The 19,404-nt window shown below is 51.5% G+C and overlaps 1 protein-coding gene and 1 long non-coding RNA gene across 2 annotated transcripts; both read left to right on the top strand.

Moving 5' to 3' along the window:
- The first annotated feature begins 4,121 nt into the window (after positions 1 to 4,121).
- On the top strand, positions 4,122 to 6,699 carry LOC120382946. The gene is made up of 3 exons (XR_005588287.1): positions 4,122 to 4,176; positions 6,045 to 6,132; positions 6,653 to 6,699. It is a non-coding gene; the product is annotated as an uncharacterized LOC120382946 (long non-coding RNA).
- A 32-nt stretch (positions 6,700 to 6,731) lies between these two features.
- LOC120383481 (zinc finger protein 585A-like) lies at positions 6,732 to 15,250 on the top strand. The gene is made up of 4 exons (XM_039501640.1): positions 6,732 to 6,779; positions 7,401 to 7,514; positions 7,831 to 9,514; positions 15,061 to 15,250. The coding sequence occupies exons 1-4, from the start codon at positions 6,746 to 6,748 to the stop codon at positions 15,248 to 15,250; spliced, it is 2,022 nt and encodes a 673-aa protein (XP_039357574.1). The 5' UTR covers positions 6,732 to 6,745.
- The last annotated feature ends 4,154 nt before the right edge of the window (positions 15,251 to 19,404 follow it).

Raw genomic sequence — 19,404 nt, 5'->3', positions numbered from 1 at the left:
CCGGAGCCCGGGACCAGCGGACCTGCCGCAGTCATGCCTGCGGGAGCTCAACCGGAGCCGCGGGAAGACGGGACCCGCCGCAGTCGTGCCTGCGGCAGGTCCGCTCGTTCCGGGCTCCGGTGGACCTGCCGCAGGCATGCCGGCGGGAGCTCAACCAGAGCCAAATGCCGCCCCCCCGGGAAACGGCCGCCCCAAGCGCCTGCTTGGCGCGCTGGGGTCTAGAGCCGCCCCTGAGTGCAGTTTCCCACTCTGGGAGAAGAGGGGTTAAAGCAGCCCTTGGGGAGGCTGTGCAAAGCCCAGCCAATGAGAGGAGGACTTGCGGAGAGACCCAATGGAAAGGAGGCTTGATGGAGCAGCCAGTGAGGGCATATAAAAAGGACTGTTTTGCAGAGCAGAGAACAGTCCCTTTCTCCAGCCTGATGGAAGAGGACTAGCTTTCTATAAAGAGAAGTGTCAGGAAGAGCAGGGTGGGGTCAGGCGAGTAAGCGGAGCTGCAGCCTGACTGGCTGCCAGACAGAAGCCCCGATAGGAGGCAGGGAAGGTGCTGGGGCTACAGGGAAGTGGCCCAGGGATAAAGAGGTAAGCAGCAGAACTTGGAGGAGAGGCAGTAAGAGCTGCTGCTAGAGGGTCCTGGGGGAGGGGCCCAGAGAAGCAAGCGGGTCTGTCCCACTTGCTGCCATAGAGAGTGGCCCATCGAAGAACCGCAGTTTGCCCCTGAGGGAAGGGCTGTACTAGGGGCTGCAGTTCGGCACCACGGCGACAGGCTGGAAGCAAGGGCTGCTGGTTCTCCTGTATGACACGATCTGATTAAAATATCATATGGATCATTGTTGCAACCACTGTTCTGTGTTTGCAAGAAATCTTGTGCAAAGGTGGTCAAGTGAGGTGCCTATGGAAAGGATAGCAATAGCTGGGTATGTTTGTTCTAGGCCTGGTCCACACTAAAAAGGGGGTTCAAATTAGGGTACGCAAATTCAGCTACGGGAATAGCGTAGCTGAATTCGAAGTACCCAAATTCGAACTACTCACCCGTCCAGACTCGGCGGGGTCGAACTCCGCGGCTCCCCCGTCGACTCCACCACCGCCGTTTGCAGTGGTGGAGTACCGGAGTCGACCACGGTGCTTCCGGAGTTCGAACTATCGCGTCTAGATCAGACGCGATAGTTCGAACTCCGAGAAGTCAAACTCACCGTGTAGACCGGACGGTGATTATGGACCTGCCCCTAGTTGCAAGCATATGTTATTGTTGTGTTTGAAATTATGAGTATTGGCTACATACATGTACTTCCATGACTTTGATTCTGAGTAGCATCAGTGAAGCATTTGGCCAGCGTATTGTGAGGGGACGATTCAAATTGCATGGCCCATCAAGAAGTACCTGACTGACAACAGGCCTTGGGAGATGCCAGTCCACATCTGATGAGCCTTCCTGGGAACATTCAAACTAGTGTGTGCGCCATGGCTTTTGCCTGTAAAGAACTGAGTCATGCGTGGATGGGTGATTTGCCCATGTGATGGCTCATGTGACTGGCCATTATTACTGTTCTTTTCAATGGGATTCCCTGCACATGATGCAAGATATAAAAGACCCTGGAAACATCTCCATCTTACCAGACGGGGGGGCAAGAGGGGCAATTTGCCCCAGGTCCCGAGCCCCACAGGGGCCCCCACGAGAGTTTTTTGGGGCCCCTGGAGTGGGGTCCCTCACTCACTCCGGGGGACCCGGAAAACTCTTGTGGGGCCGGGCCCAGGAGCTTCTTCGCTCCTGGTCTTCTCCCGCGGGGGGTCCTTCCGCTCTGGGGCGGAACGACCCCCCGCCGCCGAATTACCGCCGAAGACCGGGCTGCACTTCGGCGGCGGGTCCCACTTCGGCGGTAATTCGGCGGCCGGGGGGCCCTCGCCGCGGGTCTTTGGGGGACATCGGCGGCGGGTCCCAGAACGGAAGGGCCCCCCACCGCCGAAGACTCTAGGCCCCCGGAATCCTCGGGGCGGCCCTGCATCTTACCTCTTTCCTGCTCCAGCTTCTCTGCTGCTCAAACCCCTGGACTATGCATTTATACGAAGGGGAGCATTCCAACCGGGGAACGGAGGTCCTTCTAATGATTTGGGAATAACAGGAACCTTGATATAAGCCTGCAGTTTATTCCATCGCTGCCAAATCAAGAGCTTTGTGATTATTGTATGTATTTGATTCCTTGGACCAATTTTAACTCACCTTTCTTTTTATTAATAAACTTTTAAATGTTAAATACTAAAGAATTGGCAACAGCATGTTTTCTGGGTAAGATCTGATTTGTATATTGACATGAGTGTGCAGCTGATCCTTTGGGATCAGGAGAACCTTTAACTGGGGACACTGGTTTTAATGACCACTCATCCCTCTAAGCCAGGGGTCTCAAACTTAAATGACCCTGAGGGCCGCATGAGGACTAGTGCATTGGCCCGAGGACCGCATCACTGACACGCCCTCTTGCTGCCCTGGCCCCACCCCCAATCCACCCCTTCCATGAGGCCCCGCCCCTGCCCTGTCTCTTCTCCACCTCCTCCCGTAAGCGCGCGGCTCCCCGCTCCTCCCCCCTCCCTCCTGGAAAGTGCTAAGCGCCACCAACAGCTGTTTGGTGGCTTGGCGGCGGGGCACTTAGGCGGCGGGTCCCGGAACAGAAGGGGCCCCCCACCGCCGAAGACCGGGCTGCGCTTCGGCGGCGGCGGGTCCCTCTTTTCCCCACCCCGGCCGGTCCCGCTTCCTGCCCCGGCCGGGCCCGCTTCCCTCCCCCCCCCCGGCCCGGCCCGCCCGCCCCGCAGGTCTCGCTCTTCACCCCTGCCCGGCCCGCCCGCCCCGCGGGTCTCGCCTCCCCACCCCCCACGGCCCGCCCCGCCCCGGCGGCTGTGAGCTCCACGCCGAGCGCAGCGCCAGCCCAGAGCTCCCAGCCCCGCCTCCCCACGCGGCTCGGATCGGGCGGCTCAGGCGCCGACGGAGACTCGGCGCTCTATGCGCCGACGCTCCAGGAGAGGGGCGGAGGCGGGAGCCTCCGCTTTTCTCTTGGGGGCCCCTGCAGAGCCCGGGACCCGGGGCAAATTGCCCCCTTTGCCCCCCCCTCTGGGCGGCCCTGGGGAGCTCCGCGGGCCGCAGGGAAGAGCTCTGCGGACCGCCGCATGTTTGAGACCCCTGCTCTAAGCAATGCTTCTAGTGGTGATACAAGGGGACTGGAGTATCCGAGGGAATTGCTCCTCTGACCTTGTTAGCCAGAGTGATGACAAAGAAGTTCGCTTTTCGCTGTACCTTGTGAGTGAAGGACTACCTATCATGGGCTGTGCCTGCCCTTCGTCTCAGCAGTTCATCCTGAACTGGATACTCTCAGTAGTGTCCCACTAAAGCAAACCTTTACACCGCAGAAAGGGGGAGAACGGAGTTTGGGGCTCAGCCAGAGGGCTGTACCCCGAAGAGGACACTGGTCCAGGAGAGATGCGGCTCTGGCTTCTGAAGACATGGAGCCAGCGAAGCAGTGACAGAGCGTGAGACGCCACCAGAGGAGGGTGCCCTGCTGATGGACTGAGATAATTCCCTGGAGGACCAGCAGCAGCTCTCTCCCAGCAATGCTGCTGCACTACAAGCTGTGTGTGACCTGCTGGGCTGCCCCCCTCCACTGCCTCTTCCCCGCAAAGAGAGAGGCAGGAACGTTCCCCCTCTTACCTCTGTGCATATTTATTGGTTTCTCCTCAAGTTAGTTAGGATTATAGGGGAAAGTGTCAGAGCGGCCACCAGCGAGAGTTGCTGGCCACACTCTGAGGCCACCAAATTTGTTCGTGAGACCCCCTGGGACAGATGCTCGTGATGGGCCCTTCTGACCTTAGCGCCTGGGAGTGGAACAGGAGCCGGACCCAGAGATGCTGCAGCGCGATCCCTTCAGCGCTAGGACCCAGGAGCAGCGAGCGCTGGGCTCCGGCCCGGCAGCAGGAAGTGACTCGCAGCCGCTGCGGTGACTCTGGCTCCCAGGCTCCTGGCGAGATCCCCGAGCCCCGGGGGGCGGCTGGTGCTGGGAGCCCGGAGCCCTGGCTGCAGCCGGGAGAGGGGAATCTCCAGCAGGGCCCTTCCCGCTGCTCCCCAGGAGCCTCTCCCAGGGCAGAGCCCCCAGCCCGGCCCGGCCTCTGCCCCGGGGGGCCCCGCTCGGAGGGAAGGTGAGAGAGACCCGCCCCCCCCCCCGGCACCCCTGGGCTGCAGGGGGCGGAGGCTAAAGAGGTGCCGGGGGTGAGGGCAGGCGGGGGAGCGGGGTGGGGGCAGGAGGCGGGTGCGGGGGCTGCGGGGGGCAGGCTGGGATGGGGAGGTCCCAGTGTGTTATTGTCTAGGGTGACCAGACAGCAAGTGTGAAAAATCAGGACAGGAGGTGGGGGGTGATAGGAGCCTATATATGAAAAAGACCCAAAAATCGGGACCATCCCTATAAAATCGGGACATCTGGTCACCCTATGTATTGTCAGACACCCCCGTGCTGCTGGGGTCTGTGTCTCATGAGTTTTGGGGTCTGCCCGGGGCCCTGGTCTGATTTTCCTGCAGGATTCAGATCTCAGCCCCACCGGAGTCGCTGCTGATTCTGGCTGGTAGGGAGAGTGGATGGGCCAATGGAATCAGCCTTTGTCTGCCTGTCCCTGGGGGCTGCTGGGGGAGTCCAGGGCAGCTCGTTCTTCGGGTGATGCCACCAGAGGGCTCCGGCTGTTCCTAAGGGAGAGGAGTTTACAGGATAGTGCAGGGAAATCCCCCAAAGTGGCCCCTTTTTTTCCTTTTCTTTTTCTAGCATTTGGCTCCGAATTGCTGTTACTGGAAGGGTCTGAATGTGGAAGTGTGAAAAGGGGGTTTGCAGCAGCCATCTTAGTGTTTTTAAGAGACCGAGCAGAAGACAGGCTGTGAGGGAAAATTTAGCCGGCCTTAAACTTTAGACAAGGGCCTGAGTTTGGTCAAGCTTGCTTACAGGCCTTGAACTAAGATCCTGCTTGTTTCTGTGTACAAGGGGCAGAAGGAGTCAGAGTGGAAAAAATTCCCTTCCCAAGGCTCGACCCAGGTCCACCAGAGCTGCTGGGGAGAGAACCCCTCCCTCAGCCCGGCTCAGGACCACAGCAGCTGCCATGGCTGGGGAGAGGTGCCTCTCATCCGTCCCCGAGCTGCTGCGGTGAGAGAGGGCTGGGGGGTGTCCTCTCCCCACCGCAGTCTGCACCCCAAACCCCTTGTAAGGGAAAATCCAGTGGCATCCAAACCTTATAGGCCCAAGCCTCATGTCGAGCTGCCAAGGTCAGCTTGCTGAAATGAGGGCACAGAGGAGACAGTGGAAAGTATCCAACAGTCCCCTAGCCAAATCAATTGTGCCATATCCTTCACGGTCACCGTTTAACCGCAAAAGGACAGACAGTAAATACCAGGAGAGGCCTAACATGGGAAGAATTTAAGTTTGCTCTAATTTATATTGATTTTGCAATATTTCTAGTAAGGAAATAACAAGGAAATGTCTGCAGCCTTGTGTACCGAGTTTGTGCTTTTAAGCTTTATAAGCCTGTGTGTAACCAGCTTCGGGGAGGCTGTTTCCAATAGCGGTCCGCCCCTGTGCGCTGGTAATCAATCAAAGGCCTCAGGCTGTTCTGATCCAAACAGAATGCGTGGTCGTTTTTCCACAACGAGGCTAACCCTAACCCTAATGTCACGAGATTTGTAGAAGCGGGGATTGTGCGAGACAAACGACATGGGAAGCTGTTTTCTAACCTTGCTTTCAGATAAGAATGGGAAGGAAAATGTATAACAAGATTCAGCTGTATCCGTTGATATATGTGAGGGGAACCTATAAATATGTGCTTTAAACTGTTGTACTTTGGAGACCTGCCTAAGAAAGGGACCCCCCCCTCTCCGTAGGCTCCCCCTGCAATTGCTTGAATTAAACTGCCTCTGACTTGCTGCTAACAAACACAAGAGTGAAGACTCTGTTTCTTCCATGGGAATCTGTGGGTGACATGGACTGAAGCCCCTTCTGTAACCTCCCCCATTGCTCCTCTCGCCCCAACAGACTGACGAATCACGTCCACATTTCACTCCAGATGGTCCTGTCTTCCAGGAGACTGGGAAGGGAAATGGCTGTGATGGAGCCAGCTCAGGTAGGAGATTTTCAGGGAGGTACTGGGCGGGGTGAGGGAGAGGCAGAGAGGAGACAGAGTGTGAGAAACCTGCTGATTTTCTGAGTAGGCCCATTGAAGGCGGGGGAGGGGTGAGGGGACATTCCCCCATTTCTCAAACAGGATACAACCCCGTAGGCAGGCCTGGGAACATTTTCCAGACTCCCAGTGCTGGAGTCTGGACCCACTGGCCTCAGGTTGCTGTGAAATATGCAGGGAAGTTGTTGGGATTCCTGTCCCTGTCCCCGGCTCAGAGCTCTGCTTCCCATGTCAGCCTGTGGCTGGCAGGCAAGTGGGAAATAAGAAATCCCGGCTCTGCTCCGTCTGATGTGGGGGACAGGGAGCGCTCACCTTCTTCCCACCCTGAAGCCTCTGAGCTGGGTGGGGGTGGGATTCTGCCAGTCTGGCCCTCCCAGAGCTTCACATTTTTTTCCCCTTCCCATGACTAGTGGGATTGTATCTGGGGCAGCAGTTGCTGAGTGGGAGACTCTTGTTGTTTCAGATGCCGGTGACCTTCGAGGAGGTGGCTGTGTATTTCACCCAGGGGCAGGGGGCTCTGCTGGACCCCGCTCAGAGAGCCCTCTACAGGGACGTCATGCAGGAGAACTACGAGACGGTGACCTCGCTGGGTAAGGGCTTCCCGTCCACTCTGTTATTAGAAGCCAGGGGACCTACGTATCTGAATGTGTTCAGGTTCTTCCTCAGTCAGTTACATTAGAGGCGAATGGGTTCCATAATGCACAGCTGCCATGTGAGAGAGACTTGCATCTCTGTGCCCTCTCCAGTGGAACATGGGTGTCAAAACCCCGTGGACAACCAAACCATCCCCCCATGCCACCTTTCAAAGGGGCATAAATCCAGCATTGTCCTGTCTGTGTTGTTTCTTGGCTGCACACACAATCCCTGTTCACCTCCCTCCTTGGGACTAGCTCCAGCCCAGGGGAGGGCTCTGGGCTCTGCAGCTTTAGAAAGAGGCAGGGGTTTAAGTGCAGAGCTGTGTGTGAGTCAGCAAGGCCCCCAGCGCACAGATCCTGGGAACACCTAGTGAGGGTGTAGTAATAATTCAACTCACCTCCCCAGACAACTTCCTCTGCGCAAGGGGGCCCAGTGACCATGTTCCCATCCTCTTGGATGCCACGTTCCTCCAGCAGAGCACAGGGACAGGTTCCACTCACGGAATGTCCTTAGTGACAAATACTCCACCAATGCTCCATGCACCCTGATCTGGTCTGATTTCACCCCCTGCACAGGATTTGCCATTGCCAAACCTGAGCTTATCGCCCGCCTGGAGCAAGGGGAAGAGCCGTGGGTGCCCGATCTCCAGGCCTGCGAGGAAAGAAGGCTTCCGAGATGCACCCATACAGGTGAGGACTGACACAGAAACCATCTAGGGAGTGAAGGAAAAAGTTGAGAATCCCCGAATATGGTGTGAGTAAGCACCCCCTGTTCTTCCTCGTTTCAGCCAGGACAGGGCTGTAGTCAGCAAATATCGCTCATGACTTTCCACCCATCCTCTTAGCTGCAGGAGTTTCCTTCCCATTTCTCCTTCACTTTGAGTGTTTGGGTGGGATGTGGAGGCAGACTCCAATTGCTCAGTTTCTCTGTTGGGTTTTCCCTCGGTGCTATTCCTCTTTCTCCCCAGCACAATGACTCCTGTCTGGATTGTCTCTCTCCCAGCAGGTGCTGAGCGAGGGAATGAGAATGAGGAGGAGGAGAATCATAAGGAAGTTCCTGGAGAAGTGCAACCACAGACGACCTTTGTGGGAGGAGCTGAAGGGAAATGTTTCAGTCCAAAGTCAGCACAAAAGTCACTTAACAAAAGCCATACAGGAGAGAGACCCCATAAGTGCTTAGACTGTGGGAAAAGTTTCATTCAAAGGTCACACCTTGTTAAACATCAGGCAATCCACACAGGAGAGAGACTCCACAAGTGCTTGGACTGTGGGAAGAGTTTCATAAGAAGGTCAAACCTTGTTCAACATCAGGCAATCCACAGAGGAGCGAGACCCCACAGGTGCTTGGACTGTGGGAAAAGTTTCATACAGAGGTCATACCTTGTTCAACATCTGGCAATCCACACTGGAGCGAGACCCCACAGGTGCTTGGACTGTGGAAAAAGATTCAAACAGAGGTCACACCTTGTTCAACATCAGTCAATTCACACAGGAGATAGACCCCACAAGTGCTTGGACTGTGGGAAAAGATTCAAAGAGAGGTCACACCTTGTTCAACATCAGGCAATTCACACAGGAGATAGACCCCACAAGTGCTTAGACTGTGGGAAAAGATTCATACCTAGGTCAGACCTTGTTTGTCATCAGGCAGTCCACACAGAACAGAGATCCCATAAGTGCTTACAGTGTGGGAAAAGTTTCACATATAGGTCGACACTTGTTAATCATCAGCCAACCCACACAGGAGAAAGGCCCCACAAGTGCTTGGACTGTGGGAAAAGTTTCAAGCAAAGGTCCCACCTTGTTAAACATCAGGCAATCCACACAGGAGAGAGACCCCACAAGTGCTTGGACTGTGGGAAAAGATTCATACAAAGGTTAGACCTTGTTTGTCATCAGGCAGTCCACACAGGAGAGAGACTCCACAAGTGCTTGGACTGTGGGGAAAGTTTCATACGAAGGTCAGTCCTTGTTTGTCATCAGTCAGTCCACACAGGAGAGAGACCCCACAAGTGCATGGAGTGTGACAAAAGTTTCAAAAGAAGGTCAAACCTTGTTCGACATCAGGCAATCCACACAGGAGAGAGACCCCATAAGTGCTTGGACTGTGGGAAAAGTTTCATACGAAGGTCAGAATTCGTTTATCATCAGGCAATCCACACAGGAGTGGGACTCCATATGTGCTTGGACTGTGGGAAAAGTTTCATACGGAGGTCACAGCTTTTTCAACATCAGGCAATCCACACAGGAGAGAGACCCCACAAGTGCTTGGACTGTGGGAAAAGTTTCATACAGAGGTCAGACCTTGTTTGTCATCAGTCAGTGCACACAGGAGAGAGACCCCACAAGTGCTTGGACTGTGGGGAAAGTTTCATACGAAGGTCAGACCTTGTTTGTCATCAGTCAGTCCACACAGGAGAGAAACCCCAAAAGTGCTTGGACTGTGGGAAAAGTTTCAAGCAAAGGTCACAGCTTGTTCAACATCAGGCAATCCACACAGGAGAGAGACCCCACAAGTGCTTGGACTGTGGGGAAAGTTTCATAAGAAGGTCAAACCTTGTTCGACATAAGGCAATCCACACAGGAGAGAGACCCCACAAGTGCTTGGACTGTGGGAAAAGTTTCATACGAAGGTCAGACCTTGTTTGTCATCAGTCAGTCCACACAGGAGAGAGACCCCACAAGTGCTTGGACTGTGGGGAAAGTTTCATACGAAGGTCAGACCTTGTTTGTCATCAGTCAGGCCACACAGGAGAGAGACCCCACAAGTGCGTGGACTGTGAGAAAAGTTTCATAAGAAGGTCAAACCTTGTTCGACATCAGGCAATCCACACAGGAGAGAGACCCCACAAGTGCTTGGACTGTGGGAAAAGTTTCCTAAGAAGGTCAGACCTTGTTTGTCATCAGTCAGTCCACACAGGAGAGGGACTCCATATGTGCTTGGACTGTGGGAAAAGTTTCATACGGAGGTCAGACCTTGTTAGACATAAAGTAGTCCACACAGGAGAGAGACTCCACAAGTGCTTGGACTGTGGGAAAAGTTTCAAACTGAGGTCACACCTTGTTCAACATCAGGCAGTCCACACAGGAGAGAGACCCCCACAGGTGCTTGCTCTGTAGGTAAACATTCAGACAGAGATCAGCCCTGGTTAAACACTAGAAAATCCACACAGGAGAGTGACTCTGTAAGTGCTTGAACTGTAGGAAAAATTTCACATGGAGATCAGACCTCGTTCAACATGGGAGAATCCACATAGGAGAGAGACTCCTCACAAGTGCTTGGAGTGTGTGAAAAGTTTCATACAGAGATCACACCTCATTAAACATGAGAGAATCCACACAGGATCTAAACTTCTGTGACACATGACAAAAATGGTTAAGCAGCTTCCATGTAATTGACTCAAATCAGGCCTTCTTACACGTCAGGGAAAACTAAATCCTCAGTACCACTTCCAGGGCCGGCTCCAAGCACCAGACGAGGAAGCACGTGCCTGGGGCGGCACTTTTTGCTTGGGGTGGCAAAAAAAGCTTGAGCTGGCCCTGATCACTTCAAACTAATCTTATTGAGAGCGGCAACAGTTCCTCAGTACCTCTCTGCATTTGATTTTGTTAGAAAATCAATAAGTTCGGATGGCATGAGCCCCAGAGGGACAGACGGTTCCACGGGCAGCTCTCCTTCGATACCCCATTAGAGATTTCAGAAGGTCTCTTACCTGTTGATTGGCGCCTTGGGGTTCGAAGGGGAACAGTCCGCAGTATCTGCCGTGGGCTCAGCTGGGCGTTACCATCCGAGTCACGGCATCAATAATTGTGGAAGAAAACAGAGTTTTTACTTTTAGGTTCGTTGTAACAAATCAGAGACAGTTTATTCTTAAGCGATTGCAAGAGGGGAACTGCACACCCAAGCAGGGAATCTCTCTTACTCCAGGTAGGGCTCCAAAGATAAACAGTTGGAGGAAGCCTTTCTACCTTTTTCTTAATCGACAATAATGATTATACATGAACAACCTTGCCACTTGCTGAAACCAGAAAACTGGATCTACATAAAGGTCCATCAGCGAAAGACCGCCCTGGCTCCATGCTGGAAAGGCCCTTATCATGTCCTGCTGACTACCAACACCGCTGTAAAATGCCAAGAACTGACTGCCTGGACCCGTGCTTCTCACTGCAAAAAGGACTCTCCACCTCAAGAGGACTTTATGACTGATGATCAGCCTGTTTCTCCTTCTGGTGCCGCTGTTTTTTTTGGGCAGCAGGAAAAAAAGGACAAGATAAAGTGCTAGTAACCTCTCCCTTGTCCACTGACAGGGGTAGAGAGGTGCTGCCTCTCTTCACTCAGCCCCTCTGCCCCAGCCCGTCTGCATTCAGAGAGCACCACTGAGAGGGACTGGTTCCTACAGGGCCTTTTGTGGGAGGCCTGGAGACCCCACCTCTGCCTCCGCAGCATCAGCCTCTGAAGTTCTGGCTCTGCTAGGAGGTGTGGTGGGGATTAGCCAGCAGATCTCTGTGACCCTCCACCAGATTTCCTAGTGTAAACTCACTCTGAGCATCTTATGTGCTCTAACCAGTGCTCCCTCATCTTTTACATCCATGTGTGGAATGAATTTGGTTCTTTGCACCAGGATGTGACACATCATCTCCATATTGGCGCACAGAAGATAATTCATATGGTGGGGGTGGGGCCAAGGGGTTCGGAGAGTGGGAGGCGGCTCAGGGCGGGGCAGAGGATTGGGTGTGGAGGGGTGATGGCTCTGGCTAGGCCTGTGAGGTGGGGCTGGGAATGAGGGAATTGGGTTGCAGGCTGCGTTGGGGACAGGACTCTCCCCAGCCCACTCTCACCACAGCAGCTCGGGGCCAGGTGAGAGCAGGGCCGGCTCTGGCTTTTTTGCCGCCCCAAGCAAAAAAAAAAAAGGGGGGGTCCTGCCGGAGCAGCAAAGCAGGGGGAAAAAAAAACAATAACCTACGGAGGGGCTGGAGCGGCAAAGCGGGGTGTGGGGGGGGAACGGCGCGGCCGGCAAAGCAGGGGAAAAAACAAAACAAAACCCTACAGGGCTGCCGGAGCCAGGGGACTCCCTGTGCTGCAGTGCACACCTGGTCTAATGGGGAGGGAGCGGGGGCCAGAGAGAGAAGGGGGCGGCCAGGGCTTCAGCGGGGCGCTCAGCCCGTGGCCTTGATCGCCGCGCCGCCTGCCGGGAGGGCTCTGCGCTGCTCCGGTCGGCGGGGAGGGAAGGACGCGGGCTGCCCTGCCGAGTTTGCTGCAGGGCGCTCCCCTCCTCCACACTGCTGCCCCCTACAGGGCGGCCAGAGCAGGAAACAACGTGCCGCCCTAGCCTTGGGCTTTGCCGCCCCATAGAATCTGCCGCCCCAAGCAAGAGCTTGCTTGGCTGGTGCCTGGAGCCGGCCCTGGGTGAGAGGCACCTCTCCCCAGCCATCGCAGCTAGTGTGGTCCTGGGCCGGGCTGAGGGAGGGGTTCCTCTCCCCTGCAGCTCCAGTGGACCCGGGCTAAGCTTTCAGAGGGGACCCTCCCTCCCTGCCTCCATGGCCCTCGATAGCCTGCAGTGCAGCTGCGTAGCCTGCAGGGAACAGAGTTTCTGACCCCCCCACTCCAATCTCCTGTTAGCAGAGTGATTGCTAGTCCCTGAGTTCCCCCTTGGGGGCCAGACTTTCTCGTTCCCAGAGAGTCTCGCATTACACCAGGCCGTGCCGGAAAGCATTTAGTTTTTGTACATTTTATCCCTTATGCACCAGATGCTAAAAAAGTGGGGAGCAGGGACAGTAAAATGGGGTGTTTTAGCTTCTCTGCTATTTCAGGGCGACGGGGTCAGTGTGAGAGATTCCCTCCTTCCTCTAAAAAAAGAATGAGGTGTTGTTGTGGCACCTTAGAGACTAACAAATTTATTTGGGCATAAGCTTTAAAGGTAATAATTGGAGATATACCAATCTCCTAGAACTGGAAGGGACCTTGAAAGGTCATTGAGTCCAGCCCCCTGCCTTCACTAGCAGGACCAATTTTTGCCCCAAATCCCTAAGTGGCCTTCTCAAGGATTGAACTCACAACCCTGGGTTTAGCAGGCCAATGCTCAAACCACTGAGCTATCCCTCCCCCTACAACCCACTTCAGATGCATAGAGTGGAACATACAGGAGGAAGATATACATACAGAGAACATGAAAAGATGGGGGTTTCCATACCAACTCTAAGAGACTAGTCAATTAAGGCGAGCTATTAGGAGGAGAAAAAAAACGTTTGTAGTGATAATCAGGGTGGCCCATTTCAAACAGTTGACACGACAGTGTGAGTAACAGTAGGGGAAAACTGATACTAGTTCGCCTGAGTTGATTAGTCTCACAGAGTTGGTATGGCAGCCTCCATCTTTTCATGGTGTGTGTGTGTGTATGTGTGTGTCTTCCTACTGTATGCTCCACTTCATGCATCTGATGAAGTGCGTCATAGCCCATGAAAGCTTATGCCCAAAAAAATTTGTTAGTCTCTAAGGTGCCACAAGGAGTCCTTGTTCTTTTTGTGGATACAGACTAATACGGCTCCCACTCTGAAACCTCCTTCCCCTGTCACTGTCACGCTCCACTCTCAACACAGCAGGCTCTGTCCCAGCCATGGAAAGTTTAACCTGTCTCCCTTATATCCCTCCATCTCCCAAGGTGTCATTACCACCCTGTCCCTGGCTCTCCATGCTTAGGAGTCACAGCTTTGATGTCTATGGTCTTAGGTCAGACGCCTGAGTGCTGGAGAAGGAAGCGTCACAGACTTGGGAGTGGGCAGGGAAATCTCAATGAACTTCAAAGCACAGTTTGACCTTCACATTTTATAGCCCTGTTTCCATCTATTGATAAAATTGCTTCCTGGGTTTTTCTAGGTTTAGTCCAGATCATTTATAGATGGGAAGGTTGTTTTGTCTTTCATTCTCTTTCTTTTATGATGATGATGCTAAAACTTTTGTAACTCATACAGCCGAATAAGCAGGTGAGAAGTGAAGCCGGTTTAGCCACTTCAGAAGAAAATGGGTAAATTTCTTAAGAGTCTCTGAGATTTCAATTTTATGAATGTGAAATCATTGTATAGTCCACCCTGGCCTGTGGGTTTTTCTCTCTTCGTGAAGGCCGTGAGGTCATGTCTTTGATATTAGTTTAGTTGGATAGGTTGTAGCTCAGATTTCCTGCAGATTTCAAGAGACAAATGGTCATTGGCACGAATCATCCTTTTTTAGATATTATTTTATTTTAATGTTTGTGTAACCCTTTGTCGTGAGATTTTTGTGTGTGTGGTTTGAACAATGACAGTAATAATAATAATAATTGGAGATATACCAATCTCCTAAAACTGGAAGAAACCTTGAAAGGTCATCGAGTCCAGCCCCCTGCCTTCACTAGCAGGACCAATTTTTGCCCCATATCCCTAAGTGGCCCCCTCAACTCTGGGTTAGCAGGCCAATGCTCAAACCACTGAGCTATCCCTCTAGTGATCAGTGTCTCTCAGCATGAACACTGATGGTGAGAGTTGGGTACGTCCAGACTATCCGCCATATCCGCAGGTAGCAATCGATTTTTTGGGGATCAATATATCGCGTCTCACCTAGACGCGATATATCGATCCCCGAACGCGCTCCTGTCGACTCTGGAACTCCACTGGAGCGAGTGGAGGTAGCGGAGTCGACACGGGGAGCCGCGGACGTCGATTCTGTGCCGTGAAGACCCGAGGTAAATCAATCCAAGATACTTTGACTTCAGCTATGCTATTCACGTAGCTGAAGTTGCGTATCTTAGGTAGATACCCCCTCCCCCAGTGTAGACCAGCCCCTAGATTCAGAATGCGAGAAGCAGGGACTGAAATGGAAGTTACTGCCTGTGAAAGCAATGTTAAGTGAGCCTATACCTTTGTCAAGTTAACTGTGTACGTGATAAAGAGGGGAAAAGAGGGAGCTCCGAGAAACACAATTGCAACAGGTAATCTTAAGAAAGCCGTTAACCGCAAAAGAACAACTCTTTAAAACGGGACAACTTGGTTTTGCTGTGTTCCTAATAAGGAAATATTAATGAGGAAATGTGCTTATCTGTATATTGTTAAAAATCTATGTAAGCTTTTATTGTTTTCATCTTTGCAGAGCGGCTCGGTGCAGCTGTCTCTCCCCGCATGCTTGTATGACAATAAAGAGGCATCAGGCTGTCTGATCCAAACGCAAGGCCTGGGTAATTTCCACGACACTGTCTGATCCCTGCAGAGATGTGAGATACCATTGGGAGGGGGAGAAGTTGGGGGAACAGAGCTGGGAAACTGCTGGGTTTGCTCCTCCAAGCCTGACAGCCGAGGCTGAGAACTGTGAACTCGCTGCACTGGTACCAGAGAGGGAGGGACTCAACTTGGACTGGCTGTGTCGTGTGAAGCTGCCCCTGAACTCTAAAGGTCCATGAACGACACCCTGGACAATGATAGGGGAGGCAGTAGCGTCTCCCTATTCTTGAGATGCCAAACTTGGGCTGAGGCAAGTAGGGAGCCGGGGATGTCAACAGACCTGGGCAGCTTTGCACTTCTGCTGCACCTGCAAGACCCAAGCCCCAAGGTTTCAATGGTAAGACCAACAGTGACTTATTTACTAAGCCAAAGGAATCTTCCTCCCAATGCCAGGGGAGCTCTGCTATTCCTGCTTGTTGTGGAGGCCCAAATTCTCCCCTCAGTTCATTGCCCTCCTCCAGTGGTATAAGGGCCCTACCATCAATCAAATGTTAACCCCACCCCTTGACCTCGGCAGCAAGATATGTCATGTGACCCTTCTAAGAACTCCTCCCACTTTCCTCTACCAATCAGGATGGGTTTCGTCCCAATAGGAATGCCCCGAGAGAAGACTTGACCAATCAGGTGGAGTTCCGGGGCAGGTGACCTGTCCTTTGTGTGACCCCTCTAAGAACTCCTCCCACCACCATCTACCGATCAGGGTGGGTTTCAGCCACTGGGGATCCCTCCAAGAGGAGATTTGACTAACTGGAGGGAATTCTGGGGTGGGGTGACCCATCCGGAAGTGCTTCATGTGACCCCTCTAGGAACTCCTGTCACCACCCTTTACCAATTGCGATGGGTTTCAGCTGCAGAGGACTGCCCCTAGAGGAGAGTTGACCAAAACAGGGTAGGTTCTCGGAAGGGGTGAACCTCCCAGAAGAGGGTCGTGTGACCCCTCTAAGAACTCCTTCCAATGCCCTCTGCCAATCAGAGTGCAGCACATCACCTCATAAGTCCCAGTGCTGGGCAGAGGAGGCCATCTCTTACCAAGAAGACGTGTTTTATGAATTGTGGAAAGGCTGAGAGGAGACATGGACTCTTTTACCACTCCCCTGAGAACTTCAGACTTTGTTTTAGCCCCGAGGATCTTTGGGCTTGTATGGATAAAGCGCTATAGCAGTTACAGTTCTGAGGAGGGCCCTTTGACTCGACCATTGATAGATACATCGGGACCTGACCCCGAACCCTCGTGAAGAACCCCATTGAGTGTGACGACCCCCCCCCCAAAGTGGGAAGATGATCATGGCTTGGGGGAGTCACTGGTGGACAAGGTGAATGGGAAAGATGTTGCTCAGGTAAATGAATTATTAAGAAGCGATGGTCGATCATGGGGGTATAATGGGGTTAGGAATCGACTTGGCATTGCATAAATCTAAGAACAAGCAGGGGGTTGCTTACACTGTTTTTTGTCTGAAAATCTCTCAACAGCTCGACGAGGCCTTTGAGAACTTACACATTGGTAGCCCTGTCGTGCATCAGCTGTTTTTGCTCCTGTCTGAGATGCAGATCTCAAGAGGAAAATCCGGAAAAGGACAAAATAGAAGAATGAACCAGCTCAGAGTCTTTCATTGTAGGGGTCATGGCGTCCATTTTTACAGGTGGCTGTCAAAGGTTGTGTTAAACCAGGGAATTAATTAAACTTATTTAAATGTGTCCCTATGACTGTATCCCCCTCCATACTTGTGTTAGTAAAAGACGGTACCAGGAACAGTCCTGTCTCCACAGACAGCTCTGTTAATGAAAATATATTACATCCCCAGGGAAGCTGGGAGCTTTGGTGGGGGAATCATCTTTTTCGAGTGGCCAAAAAGCACAGTAAAACTTTAAATAGAAGACAGGTAACAGCTTAGCTTTCAGATCAGATGCTTACACGTTACACAAACTGGCTCAAATACCTTTTAAAAGAAACAAGACCATTGTTTCAGATGTGGACGCGCAATGGCAGGCAGATCTGGTAGATGTGCACCGGTTCTCCAAACACAATGGAGGCTTTAAGACGTGTTATCTGACTTTATAAAGAGTGACAACCAGAGCTTTCACAGAACTGTACGTACCAGACCTGCTGATGTTAATCCTTCACATTCTCTGAAGATATGGAAAACAGTTTATAGAGATGGTTTTAAAATAAAACCAGTTGTTGCCCCTTTTAGAAAAGGCGACCACGTGAGACTATCTAAAGTCAAAGGAGCCTTTGAAAAAGGTTATGAACAGACGTTTACTGATGAGCTATTTATAGTGGATGAAGCCTTAACCAGGAGCCAGAGACCTATATACTGATTAAAAGATTACGAGGGTGAGACAGTTACTGGATCTTTTTACCCTGAAGAATTGCTCCTGGCAATGAGGCCCCAAGCGAAAAAATAAAAAAGGGGGGGAGGGAGGCAGAGTGCCGCCCCAAGCACACGCTTGGAGGGCTGGTGCGTACACATTTCGAAACCCTCCCGATTTGCAACCGGTTGCAGTTTCTGCCGCACAACGTAACCATCTGGGCTCCTGCTCAGGACTTGCTGCCGCCTGGTCCATGGGGTTGCGAATCAGGAGGGACAGGGTTTGTGGTCAAAAACACTCACATTCTGCTTCCTCCTGGCTAATGTGCCAAATGGACCTATTGCAGGGTTCTGGGGGGTTCTGCATTTTAATTTAATTTTAATTGAAGCTTCTTAAGCATTTTAAAAACCTTATTTACTTTATATACAACAATAGTTTAGTTATATATTATAGCCATAAAAAGAGACCTTCTAAAAATATTAAAAGGAATTACTGGCATGTGAAACCTTAAATGAGAGAGACTAAATGAAGACTTGGCACAGCTCTTCTGAAAGGTTGCCGAACCCTGATCTTTTGGATGCTTGAGGCGCGCTCTTTCACTGTTTTGTGTGTGAATACGTGAAAAGGGAGGTAAGGTTTGGGGGTATGGAGAACACCCCTGACCCCAAGGTGATAACCAGAATGGCCCCTTTCATTTTTTCCGCTGACTTCCTCCTTGATTATTTCCAATGACTTGGCTGCCTATGCATCTGTCACTGGTCCAGGGATGGTTGTGCCCCTGTCACTGGTCCAGGGATGGTTGCAAATCTGGAGGGATGGGGTTTGCGGTCGTAAACGCTCACGATTTGCTTCCTCCTGGCTAATGTGCCAAATTGACCTATTGGATGATTGAGGCACGCTCTTTCACTTTTTTGTGTGTGAATACGTGAAAAGGGAGGTAAGGTTTGGGGGTATGGAGAACGCCCATGATGAGACCACTTTCTTTTCTTAAATTTATTTTTTATAATTTTATAATTTGCATTATATATATGGACACAAATACAGAGAATAATTTTTTCAAGTAAAAAACATGTTTTATTAAATTCTGATTATACATAATGCAACCCAATGAAATATAGTTTTATGTTTTGAACAAGAGGCATTTAAACTATGGGTTTTTCTATTGGGTTTTTTTGGGGGGTAATGAAGTGAACTATGCACATTTCTTGCAGTTGTACTCTTTTTCTTCTCATCTGTCAGGTTTTCTTGACTGGTTCCTTCTGCAGTGCAGGGTATATGTGCCCACCTCTTGCAAGAATCACACCATCTAAATTGTTTTAAACCAAGCAAAATTACTTATATGTCAGCCAAAGACATATAAAAAAACAGACCTCGCACAGATAAACAATATAGAAATTGGCAGCAATAAAGAAATCACCATGATTACAGGCTTGCAAACCATTTAAGAAATGACTATATTGTGAAGATTCTTTATTATTCATGCAGTTAGCCAGGAAGACCCTTATTATTTGGGTACTTTTAACAGATTTGCCCATTACTTGGGATATGCTAATTTATTGTGGTTACTTGTCTTGGTTTTCCTCGATATTTCTACTCTTCTGGGTGGTGGTGGTGGTGGGGGGTTGTGTAAGTCTATCAATGTACTGGTTGTGTGCCCAATGGAATGATTCAAACAGCACTTTCAAGCTGACACCCTTATTTGTCCCAAATTTAGCATGTCCCTATCATCACCCTTACATCACAAGGAGAGCCTAAATAAAATAAGTTACATTCTTAAAGATTAATACCTGTGGTAGAAAAGGAAACAGAGAGATAAAATGAGGGAACTCACCCACTCCAGGAAGCTTGAACTCGTGAGTCTGCATTGATGTTCTTAACTCAGAATCTTGATTCTGTCAGGAGTAGATGTTGTTACCTAGGGAAGTGGTGGAATCTCCATCCTTAGAGATTTTTAAGCTCAGGCTTCAGAAAGCCCTGGATGGGATGATGTAGTTGGGGATTGGTCCTGCTTTGAGCAGGGGGT

Source organism: Mauremys reevesii, linkage group 15 (genome assembly GCF_016161935.1).
Source record: "Mauremys reevesii isolate NIE-2019 linkage group 15, ASM1616193v1, whole genome shotgun sequence".
NCBI classification, from domain to species: domain Eukaryota; kingdom Metazoa; phylum Chordata; order Testudines; family Geoemydidae; genus Mauremys; species Mauremys reevesii.
Note: the sequence above shows the minus strand (reverse complement) of the source record. Positions and strands in the feature narration are given on the sequence as shown.